The 12,588-nt window shown below is 42.5% G+C and overlaps 1 protein-coding gene across 9 annotated transcripts in view; it reads left to right on the top strand.

Moving 5' to 3' along the window:
• The window catches only part of WDR93 (WD repeat domain 93), a 54,048-nt gene that overhangs the window by 429 nt on the left and 41,031 nt on the right, over window positions 1-12,588 (top strand). For 8 of the 9 annotated variants that reach the window (XM_006058211.4, XM_044932764.2, XM_044932765.1 and 5 more), the window contains exons 2-3: window positions 9,269-9,613; window positions 10,907-11,099. In XM_006058211.4, the coding sequence (XP_006058273.2) occupies window positions 9,311-9,613; window positions 10,907-11,099 (496 nt within the window). In that variant the 5' untranslated portion in view covers window positions 9,269-9,310. Of the gene's footprint in view, window positions 1-1,948; window positions 1,971-9,268; window positions 9,614-10,906; window positions 11,100-12,588 lie in introns of those variants that run through there. The other variant, XM_044932763.2, reaches the window with a different exon arrangement.

Here is a 12,588-nt window from a genome sequence, read left to right as displayed (position 1 = left end):
GAAAATGGTTAGAGCAGAGATAAGCCGATTCATGGGGTGTATTTTAGCATGAGAGCTAGGTAGAGTGAGAGAATTTTCTGTTAGGATTATTGAATGAACACTGAAAGAAGATTGCTCCATGAGGGAATTCTGAAAAAGGGTTAATATGAAGGAAGTGGGGGCTAAAAGATTACAATAAAACTACACCACTGAACTTTCCTTTTTGAGGCTTGAAGACATGAAGCCCCACTCTTCCATAAACAGTAATTTTATAGAATTCTCCAGTATTCTTGGACTTACCTTGTGGTTCAACTAGTAAACAATCTGCCTGCAATGCAGGAGACCTGGGTTCAGTCCCTGGGTTGGGAAGATCCCCTGGAGAAGGGAACAGCTACCCACTCCAGTATTCTGGCCTGGAGAATTCCATGGACTGTATAGTCCGTGGGGTCACAAAGAGCTGGACACGACTGAGCAACTTACTACTCACTTATTGTCACAAAGTAAGGGCGTCAATTTTTTTAAACTTTATTCCCATGATCAGGTCTGCCCCTCACATTTGTAGGCCCTGGGTAAAGGTACAAATAGAACCCCACAAACCATGTTTAAATATTTAAATTTTAAATCAAGGTAACAATTGTTGTATAAGACATGTTCTTTTCTCCTACCTTGACAACATACCATCATAATGATCTAGAAGACCAGTTTCACGTTCAGGATTCTTGGACTCCTTGGAGTACCTGGAAACCCAGCTAGAATATGGCACTGTGGAGAAAGCTGATCTCTAGTTCTTTCCCAGATGTAACAGAGCAGGATGAGCACAGACCTTCAGTTCAGCTCAGTTCAGTCACACAGTCGTGTCCAAAGCTTTGTGACGCCATGGACTGCAGCACACCAGGCTTCCCTGTCCATCACCAACTCCTGGAGCTTGTTCAATCTCATGTCCATCAAGTCAGTGATCCCATCCAACCATCTCATTCTCTGTCATCCCTTTCTCCTCTGGCCTTCAGTCTTTCCCAGCATCAGGGTCTTTTCCAATGAGTCAGTTCTTCACATCAGGTGGCCAAAGTATTAGAGTTTCAGCTTCAGCATCAGTCCTTCCAATGAATATTCAGGACTGATCTCCTTCAGAATGGACTGGTTGGATCTCCTTGCTGTCCAAGGGACTCTCAAGAGTCTTCTCCAACACCACAGTTCAAAAGCATCAATTCTTCGATGCTCAGCTTTCTTTATGGTCCAGCTCTCACATCCATACATGACTACTGGAAAAACCATAGCTTTGACTAGACGGATTTTGTTGGCAAAATAATGTCCCTGCTTTTTAATATGCTGTCTAGGTTGGTCATAGCTTTTCTTCCAAGGACCTGCAGTCCTTAATTTCATGGCTGCAGTCACCATCCTCAGTGATTTTGGAGCCCAAGAAAATAAAGTTTCTCACTGTTTCCATTGTTTCTCCAGTCTATTTGCCATGAAGTGATGGGACCAGATGCCGTGATCTTCATTTTGTGATTGTTGAGTTTTAAGCCAGCTTTTTCATGCTCCTCTTTCACTTTCATCAAGAGGCTCTTTAATTCTTCACTTTCTGCCATAAGGGTGGTGTCATCTGCATATCTGAGGTTATTGATATTTTTCCCGGAAATCTTGATTCCAACTTGTGCTTCATCCAGCCGGGCATTTCGCATGATGTACTCTGAATATAAGTTAAATAAACAGGGTAACAATATACAGCCTTGAGGCACTCATTTTCCAATTGCTGTGCCTCATTTACTCTGTACCCTGTTATTAGGCAACAGGTCTTGCTCAGCCATTGGTGGGTGCTTCAGTGGGCCTTGCCCACAAGTAACCAACTGTCAATGAGCCACAGTTAGTGTTCCTGCCCAGCTATTGGTCAGCACTGCAGTGGGCCTTGCCCACTGGTAACTGTCAAGAGGGACCATTGGAGAAGAGATTGAGTCAGGGGTTGGTGCTGTGGTGGTTATCAGGTGGAGAGTGAGGTAAGAGGCAGATTCAGGCTTTCTCTTGGAGGCCCTCCAGCTTACCGCCTTGTGCTAGTGGGTGAGCTGGAAGGCCCAGGGAACAGATTGGGGACTATGTCCTGAGGGCTCCAGAGCCCTCACCAAGGCCCTCCACTAGCCTTGGCCCATGGAGGAGCAGTGAACCTCTCCCCCATCCCTGTCTCTGTGACCCTCTAGCAGTGGCCGTCTGTCTGGCTCACAGTCTGTGAGACCTGGCCTCCCCATTTGGGCGGCCTGAGGAGCCTGAAAGCTAGTTGCGTTGGATGCCTGGCTTCCTCAGGGATGACAGCTGGGCAGGATGTGAGAACCTGGCCCCGAAGCAACTGAACTGTACCACCCACTGTGCTAAGCTCTAGGCCTATGGCAATAGAGTTAATGAGGGATACAAGAAAAGAAGAAAGTACAGCGCAGTGATATGTCAGATGATAGAGATGAGCATAGAGTGCTGCTAAACACAGATTTGTATAGTTTGTTTTGCTATACCTACAATTCTGCCTTTTCCACAGTATCATAAATTGAATCATTCAGTATGTAGCCTTTATTTTTTTTTTTAAGGCCACAATGTGAAGCGTGTGGTACATCCAAAATCAGGGATCGAACCCATGCCCCTGCATTGGAAGTGCAGAGTGTTAATCTCTGGACCAAGAAAGTCCAGTATGTAGCTTTTCTATTTGATTTCTTTCACTTAGCATAATGCATTTGAGTTTTACCCATGTTGTCTTTATCAGTAGTTTGTAAATTTTTAATCACTGAGTAGTATTCCATTGTATGGATGTGCTATAGTTTATTGTCTCTTTATCCACTGAAGTACATTTGCATTGTTTCCAGTTGGAGGCAGTTATAAATAGAGCTGTTATAAATATTTAAGTACAGATTTTCATATGAAACACTTTAATTTTTCTTGCATACATATGTAGAGATGGCATTGCTGAATCCTGTTAGTGTGTTTTCAATTTTGTAAGAAACTGCCAAGCTGTTTTCCAAAGAGGCTCTACTATTTCTTGTTCCCACTGATGTGAATGGGATGTGAATGTGTAGGAGTTTGTCCACCTGTTGATAAACATTTAGGTTGCTTTCAGTTTGGGGCTCCTGGAAGTGAAACTGTAATGAATGTTCATTTACAAATCTATGTATGGACATATGATTTCAGTTCCCTTATTTCACACCTAGGAGTAGAATGAATGGATATTGTGGTAGATGTAAATTTAACTTTTTAAGAAAATGCTAAACTGTTTTCTAAACTGTAGTGTTTTACTTTCCCAGCAGCAACTGGAAGAGTTCCAGTTTTCCTCATCGTCAACAACATTTGTTAAGTCTATCTTTCTAACTTCAGGCATTCTAATACATGGGTAGTACTGTCTCACTGTAATTATAATTTGCATTTCCCTAATGATTAACCATGAAGACATCTTTAATATGCCTGTTTGCCATCTGTATATCTTCTTTTGTTAAGTGTTGATGCAAATCTTTTGCCCATTTGAAAAAAATGTATCATTTTCTTATTATTGAGTTTTAAGAATTTTCAAAATATTTTGAATACAAACATTTTGCCTACAAATATTTTCTCCTAGTCTTTGGGCTACCTTTTATTTTCTTAAATGTCTTTTGAGGAGCATAAGTTTGTTTTTGAAAGGTATAAATTATCAGTTTGTTCTTATGGAGTGTGTGCTTTAATGTCATAGCTAAGAAATCTTTGTCTAACTGAAGATTGCATAGGTTTTTCCCTATGTTTTCTTCTAGAAGTTTTATAGTTAGTTTTACATTTAGGCCTATGGTCTACTTTGAATTCTTGCCTGGGAAATCCAACGGACAGAGCAACCTGGCAGGCTATAGTCCTTGGAGTTGCAAAAGAGTCGGACACGACTTAATGACTAAACAACAACTACTTTGAATTAATTTTTGTATATAGTGCAAGGTATGGATCAGAGTTCTTTTTTCCCCATATGGATATTTAACTGATGCAACATTATTTATTGAAAGGATTGTACTTTCTTCACTGAATTATCTTTGTCAAAAATAAACTGTCCATATATGTGTGAATCTAATTCTGTCTTCTCTAGTTTCATTGATATATTTGTCTTTTTTTTTTGCTACCTCTCCACCTCCCTGACCTATTTTACATATCTCTCCATCCCCTACTGCTTCTGGCAGCCATCTGTTTGTTTTCTGTATCTGTGACTATTTTGTTTTGTTTGTTCACTTGTATTTTTTTAAGTATTTTTAATTTAATTTGTTTGGCTGCACCGGGTCTTAGCTGCAGAGTGTAAACTCTTAGTTGTGGCATCTGGGCTCTAGTTCCCTGACCAGGGATCAAACCTAGGCCCCCTGCATTGGGAGCATGGAGTTTTAGCCCCTGGATCACCAGGGAAGTCCCTGTGTTATTTTTTTAGATTCCACATATAAGTGAAATCATATGGTACTTGTCTTTCTTGTCTGACTTATTTCACTTAGCATAGTTCACTTTAGGTCTAGTGTTAGTCACTCAGTCGTGCCCAACTCTTTGCAACCCCATGGACTACAACCCACCAGGCTCCTCTGTCCATGGGATTTTCCAGGCAAGGATCCTAGAGTGGGTTGCCATTTCCTTCTCCAGGGTATCTTCCTGACCCAGGGATTGAACCCGAGTCTCCTGCACTGCAGGCAGATTCTTTACTGACTGAGCTACCAGAGAAGCCCCTAGGTCTATCCATGTTGTTGCAAATGCAAGGTTTTATCCTTTTTTACAGCAGAATAATATTCCATTATCTATATCACATCTTCTTTTTCCATTCATCTATCGATAGGATGCTTAGGTTGTTTCCATATTTTGGCTATTGTGAATTATGCTGCAATGAACCTAGGGATACACATATCTTTTCAAAATAGTTTTTTTGTTTGTTTGTTTTCTTTGGAAAAATGCCCCAAAGTGGAATTGCTGGATCATATGTTAGTTCTATGGGATTGGACTGAAAACTGACCTTTTCCAGTCCTTTGGCCACTGTTGAGTTTTCAAAATTTGCAGACATATTGAGTGCAGCACTTTAACAACATCATCTTTCAGGATTTTAAATAGCTCAGCTAGAATTGCATCACCTCTACTAGCTTTGTTCCTAGTAATGCTTCCTAAGACCCGCTTGACTTCCAGGATGTCTGGCTCTGTATGAGTGACCTCACCATCCTGATTATCCAGGTCATTAAGATCTTTTCTGTGTAGTTCTGCAGTCTGTGGTGTTGCAGAGTCAGACTCGACTTAGCAACCAAACAACAACAACAATGGTAATTCTACTTTTATTTTTTTGAGGAACTTCCATACTATTTTCTGTAATGACCTCACTAATTTATATTCCCACCAGCAGTGTATGAGGGTTCCCTTTTCTGCACATCCTCACCAACACTTGTTATTTGTTGTCTTTTTGTCTTTTTTTTAAAGTGCCAATATCATACTGCCTTGATTACTGTGGCTTTTTAAGTCTTGAAGTAGGTAATGTTAATTTTCTAATTCTTTCTTTTTCTAAGTAATTTTGGCTATTTTAGGTACTTTGCATTTCCATATGAAATGTAACATCAACTTCTTAATTTCTAAAAAATAATGCCAACAGGGGTTATCATAGGGATTATTTTAATTTTTTATAAATCAATTTGGGGAGAATTGACACCCTAAAAACATTGTCTTCCAGCCCATGAATAAGATCTGTCTCTCTCCATTTATTTAGGTCTTCTTTCAGTGATATTTTACGGACTTCCCTGGCGGCTCAGACAGTTAAGAATCTGCCTGCAATGCAGGAGACCTGGGTTCGATCCCTGGGTCAGGAAAATCCCCTAGAGAAGAGAATGGTTACCCACTTCAGTATTCTTGCCTGGAGAACTCCATGAATAGAGGAGCTGGGCTGGCTACAGTCCATGGGGTCGCAAAGAGTCAGACATGACTGAGCGACTAACACATACACACTCAGTGGTATTTTATAGCTGTCAGGGTACAGGTCTTGTACATCTTTTGTCAGATTTAACCCTAAATATTTCATGTTTTTATACTATTATCAATAGCATTTTTAATTTTAATTTTTGATTGTTTGTTGTCATTATATAGAAATAGAGTAGATTTTTGTATATTGAACTTTTATTCTGCAACCTTGCTAACTTTATTAGCTCTAGTAAAATTTTTTTTAAAAGATTCCATCAGCTTTTCTCTATAGATAATCATATTGTCTCTGCAGAGCTCTTTACAATCTGAATGAAAGAGTCTCACTATCCCCAAAATTCCTTCATGCTCTTCTTTTTAAAATAACATCATCCCCCACCTACAACTCCTGACAACTACTGTTCTGATCCCCATTATTTGTTTTGATTTTCAAGAATGCCTTATAGATGGAGTCACTGCACATAGGTTTTTAGACTGGTTTCTTTCATTCAGCATATTGCCTTTGAGGTTCATCCATGTTTTTGTGTTTATCAGTAGTTTTTTGATTTTTATTACTGAGTAGTAATGCATTGGAGAAGGAAATGGCAACCCACTCCAGTGTTCTTGCCTGGAGAATCCCAGGGACGGGGGAACCTGGTGGGCTGCCATCTATGGGGTCGCACAGAGTCGGACACGACTGAAGTGACTTAGCAGCAGCAGCAGCAGTATCCCGTAACAGAGAAGGCGATGGCACCCCACTCCAGTACTCTTGCCTGGAAAATCTCATGGGCAGAAGAGCCTGGTAGGCTGTAGTCCATGGGGTCCCAAAGAGTCGGACACGACTGAGCGACTTCACTTTCGCTTTTCACTTTCATACATTGGAGAAGGAAATGGCAACCAGTGTTCTTGCCTGGAGAATCCCAGGGACGGGGGAGCCTGGTGGGCTGCTGTCTATGGGGTCACACAGAGTTGGACATGACTGAAGTGACTTAGCAGCAGCAGTAGTATCCCATAATGTAGATATACCACAGTCATTTTTTAATTGGATCTTAGACATTGTGAATTTTACTCCATTGGATGCTGATTATTTTTGTAACTGAGCAAGGGCTCATGTGTCCATGACACAGAAAGCCAAATTCTGACAGCAAGTGTTTACAGCAAAGAAAAGCAGAGACAACTTTGCCAACAAAGGTCCGTCTAGTCAAGGCTATGGTTTTTCTGGTGGTCATGTATGGATGTGAGAGTTGGACTGTGAAGAAGGCTGAGCGCTGAAGAATTGATGCTTTTGAACTGTGGTGTTGAAGAAGACTCTTGAGAGTCCCTTCAACTGCAAGGAGATCCAACCAGTCCATTCTGAAGGAGATCAGCCCTGGGGTTTCTTTGGAAGGAATGATGCTAAAGCTGAAACTCCAGTACTTTAGCTACCTCATGCGAAGAGTTGACTCATTGGAAAAGACTCTGATGCTGGGAGGGATTAGGGGCAGGAGGAGAAGGGGACGACAGAAGATGAGATGGCTGGATGGCATCACTGACTCGATGGACATGTGTCTGAATGAATTCCGGGAGTTGGTGATGGACAGGGAGGCCTGGCGTGCTGCGATTCATGGGGTCGCAGAGAGTCGGACACGACTGAGCGACTGAACTGAACTGAACTGAAGGGTTTATTGCAGGGCACCAAGCAAGGGAGTGGGAAATGAGTCTTGGATCCACTCCTTCTTGGTTTTTGGGTTAGGGATATTTCAAAGTGGAAAAACAAAGAAATTGGGATTATTGTTGTCTTGTGACATTTCTGTGACATGTCTTAGTCATAGTTTTGGGAGCTATGGATGACCCAGTTCGTGATTCTCTGGCCAGGTAGTCCATGACTTGGGGCTCTAAGAGCTTAATCTTGCCCTGGAGAAACAACCTGAGTTTGTACGTTAATGGTGATGTCTGTAACGGCAGTCTTAGTACATTTACGATATTATGGACAACTGCAGTCTTAGTCATCTGATTCTGGTTGACTAGTGTTCAGGATTGAGGCCAGAGGGCAGAAGAAATGGAGTGAAGTCAAAGGAGAGAGGCAAGGGAGTAAAGTTTTCGGTAGAGAGATTAATCACAAACTCAGTAAGGGAACTTAGTTTTATCTGGGCTTGGTTTCATATTTGTATTCCTATAAATATTTGTAGTCAAGTTACTTCATTAAGTTTGATCTTCTGACTTCCAAGTTTCGTTGGGCAATACCAGAACAGTATTTGAATAGGACTAATTTTTCCCACTGCTTGGCTAGATTCTCCTGAGTACTCTACCTGGTGTTTGTAGATAATGAGGTTTTCTGTTCTTGCTGGTGGAAACAGGCATTATTCCTAGCCCTGTGTGAGCTCAGTTTAGTGTTCCCACTGATGATTTCAGATGGTTCTTTCCTTTTAGACTCAGACCCAGATAGTCTCTTCTCACTTTGCACGGAAACATCACAGATGTACTCTCACACGTGAGAAAAGATGATGGTACCAGGGCCTTTATAAGGCTCCCAGGGCCCCAAGGCACTCCAACAGTGCAAGACCCTACTCCACTACCTATTAAACATCTTAAAATGTACCCCATGTTCCACATTAAATGCCTTTTATTAACTGTAACATTTGAAAACCTTCTTAAAATTGTACAGTTTTGAGTTTTATAAAATACAGATTACTTGTTCTTTTCTTATAGACTTAGATATTATGTACACACAGTGGAGTTGATATGCTGTCAATGTTTTCATAAATATTTATTTTGATTTTGTGGGATTTTCTTTTTTAGTCCATTTCTTTTCAGGTCTCGGATATTTCTGTAACCCCTTGAAATCTCATAGGCTCTGGGCACTGTGCCTACAGAGCTGGATGGCAGCAGGGGGAATAGAGAGGAAGGAGTAAACTGGACAGCAAGGAATGGAAGTGTTTGCGCTATACCTGACTGGAGGTGAAAGGAAAACAAGCAGAGGATCATGGCCCCCTACCCAGCTGGCTTCAGCACAGCCATTTGCAGAGATGGAAGAGCCAGGAGAAGGCATAAGTTGCAGAGAAAGGGTGTATTCAATTTGGGACAGAAAGCCACTCTCTTATCAGGAGGTGAAGAAAGGCAGCAAGAAGTCAAATTCCTTTCCTTTCATCATAGCACATGTCATCTTGGGGTGGCCTGAAATATATGAATAGTCAAAACCTGTCTCTGCTGATATCCTTATTAAAATGAAGAGCATATCTTAGTGAGGTGGTAATGAGGAAGGTGCCAGGCTCTAGAATTAATAGTGCCCATAAGCGAATATGCTAAGGAGGATGATGTGCTGTCTTCTGATAACTTCCCCCTTTTATCTCTACCTTGTCCTTGTCCTTGTCCTACCTTGTCCTACCCTTATCTATCTACCTTGGCTTACTTCTTTGACCAGCTTTTCAGAATTTCATAGACATTTCCAACACTATCTTCTGTGATGGCAAGTCCCAAAGGAAGCCGAAGTCAGAAGATGAAGCTCCCCATCTTTACCAGAAAGGGGACACTGGAGGTGCCGTCCCCGACAGAGAAGGACTGGTCTAAGGATGATGAAGATGATTGGGTCTTCAAGGATCCAGATCAAGAGCAAGATTCCCTACCCCAGCCATATCGCATGATCAACAAGATGGTGAACTCACTGTTTGACCGTTCGTGGGAAATTATTGAGGCAAGGGACACCTCAAAGAAAGCTGAGCTCCGCCGGACCCCGCCCACCATCTACCATCCACTTAGAGAAAGTAAGGTATGGAGCAGCTGCCAAGGTGGCCTTGTTTCTCAACTAAGTGGTGGTTTTAACATTTATTTTGTTAATTATTTATTTATTTGGCTGTGTTGGGTCTCAGTTGCACCATGTGGGATCTTCATTTTGTCATGCAGGTTCTTTTGTTACAGCACAGGGGCTCGAGAGCATGTGGGCTCACTAACTGGGGCATGTGGGCTCTCTCTCTGACCAGGGATCGAACCCGTGTCCCCTGAATTTCAAGGCAGAGTCTTAACCACTGAAACACCAGGGAAGTCTCCTCAACTGAGTGTTAAGGTAATAAATGAAAACACCTGCTCCAGGGAAGGAATTCCTGCCAGGAATCTTCATTCACCTGTAGGACAGGTGCGTGTTGGAAAGATTACAGGCATGCTGATGCTGATTAAAACGGATCTAGTCATTGCCTGCGGAGAAGGCGATAGCACCCCACTCCAGTACTCTTGCCTGGAAAATCCCATGGATGGAGGAGCCTGGTGGGCTGCAGTCCATGGGGTCGCGAAGAGTTGGACACGACTGAGTGACTTCACTTTTACTTTTCACTTTCATGCATTGGAGAAGGAAATGGCAACCCACTCCAGTGTTCTTGCCTGGAGAATCCCAGGGATGGGGGAGCCTGGTGGGCTGCCATCTATGGGGTCGCACAGAGTCGGACATGACTGAAGTGACTTAGCAGCAGCAGCAGTCATTGCCTGGGTAGATGGGTGTTCTGGTTAACTGAAGATTATGCACATCTACCTTTTATATCCTATCATTAGTTGAAAATCTTTTGGAGTGTATCAATCGCTGTCTTGCTTGGTGGTTGAGAATCTGCCCAGGTGTCAGCTACAACTCTTTCCACAGTGTTCTAGAAGAACAAAGTACAGGGAATGGGGCCACTGGTCCACTTATCGCAGGGCTGTGGCCACGCTTGGTGTTGTGAACGAGCATTTCTTCTCAACTTCCTTGCTTTCTCTTGCCCCTTTCCCCTAAATGTAGAATACTATGACTCTCTTGATATCTGGGCAAGATATTTAGATGGGCACTGCATTTGGGTGGGATACCATAACTAGGAAGGACCTGCATCCCTTTTTGAAGAGTTAACTCAGGACTTCCCTAGTGGTCCAGTGGTTAAGGCTCCACACTCCCCTTGCAGGGGGCAGAAGTTCCATCCTGGTTGGAGAACTGAGAATCCTACAAGCTGCACACCGCTGCCAAAAAAAGAAAAGTTAGCTCATATTACTTGCAGATGGCAGTAAATGAAAACTGTTCCTTTTCTCTTTGTTTTGCTTTTTCCAGCTCAACACAATGCCAAACTGCATGGATGTTTCCCAAGACTATGTGTTTATTGGAGGAAGCAAAGGATTCTCTATCTATAATCTGCATAACGCTAAACAATTATATGTTTGGGAGAAACTTAATGTTGATGTCATTTCCATCTGGGCCACAGATTTGGGGAGTGAAATACTTATTGCTCCTGTGGATGAAATGGGTACATGTTCCTCTCTTTCGTTTTTAGCCTAATTTACAGGTACCTGTAGACTGTTGTTCAGTTTAATCTTCTTTCCAGGCATGGGAGGGACCAGACATGGAGAGTTCTCCCTGGTCATGTAGTAGCAGCCAACATCTGCAGGACAGTATGGTGTGCCAGTCACTGTTCTAACATTTCACATATGTTGGTCCATTTCACCCTCACAATAGCCTAGGAGATAGGTATAGTTTATTATTCTCGTTTTTCAGAAGAGGTAATGCAGAAAGCAGGCTTCCTGGGTGACTCAGTGGTAGAGAATCTGCCTGCCAATACAGGAGATGCAGGTTTAATCCCTGAGTTGGGAAGATCCCCTGGAGGAGGAAATGGCAACCCACTCCAGTATTCTTGCCTGGAGAATTCCATGGACAGAGGAGCCTGGCAGGCTACAGTCCATGGGTTTGCAAAGAGTCAGACATGACTTAGCCACTAGATAACAACAGAGAAAGTGGCACAGGCAGGATTTGAACCAGGCAGTGTAGCCCCAGAGTCCACACCCTTTCCAGCACTCAGCAGTCCTGCTGCTCACATACGCGAGGCTTGCTTTCCCCCCTCAGCCTGAGGATGAACCAGGCAGGGGAACCTTTGTGCAGAGAACTATGGACGGTATCCTGGAGGATACTCTTTCTGTAGGAGAATGACCTGATGCCATTGACGTTTTAGGAAGAGCACCCAGATAGGAGTTTGAAAAACCCAAATGGAAAGGTAGGGAGACCAGGAAGAGCTAGTGCATCCATTGAAGAGAGAAATTATGAAGGTCTGAACTAAGGCAGGAGCGGTTTAAATGAAAAGTGCAGTATGGTTCTGTAAGATGTTAACACTAGGGGAAGTGAGGTGAGGGGTATAAGGGAATGCTTTGTAGTATTTTTGCAGTTTTTCTATATGTCTAAAATTAGTTCAAAATAAAAAGCTTAAAAAATGAAAAGGAAAATATATTGGAAAAATTTGGTGAGAGACGGAACATATGTATGGAGTTGGGGAGTGGTGGGTGTGAAGAAAAATGACTCCTTTCTGCCTTTAGATAATGGGGTAGAAGATGATACCATTCCTTAAAAAGCAGTTATAGGAGAGTAAGGTTCCAGGGGATTGTGAGTTGAAAGCTTCCATTTGCGCATGTACATGTTTGAGGCACCTGGAGTAGGAATGTTGATATTCAGGAGGAGTTTGGTCTGACAATAGGATTGCATTTATCACACTGCATTATATCCAGTTGGTTTCATGTCTCTGTGATTCTGAATGTGATAAATGGGAAGGCGGAGACTGCCTTGGTTGTCCTTCGCGCCTTTGCGGTCTTGGAGCAGATATCTCATGAGTATTTATTGGATTGAGTTAGACTTTCACCCACAGCGGGCCAGGTGCTTCTTCAAAGTCTGTATTATGGCAATAGAGGTAGGTTATGAGTGTCTGGGAGGCACCTCAAGAAAGTGGCAAGAAGTTTGTGGGTGATGATCAT

Source organism: Bubalus bubalis, chromosome 20 (genome assembly GCF_019923935.1).
Source record: "Bubalus bubalis isolate 160015118507 breed Murrah chromosome 20, NDDB_SH_1, whole genome shotgun sequence".
Taxonomy (NCBI): domain Eukaryota; kingdom Metazoa; phylum Chordata; class Mammalia; order Artiodactyla; family Bovidae; genus Bubalus; species Bubalus bubalis.
This window is presented reverse-complemented; position numbering and strand designations above follow the sequence as displayed.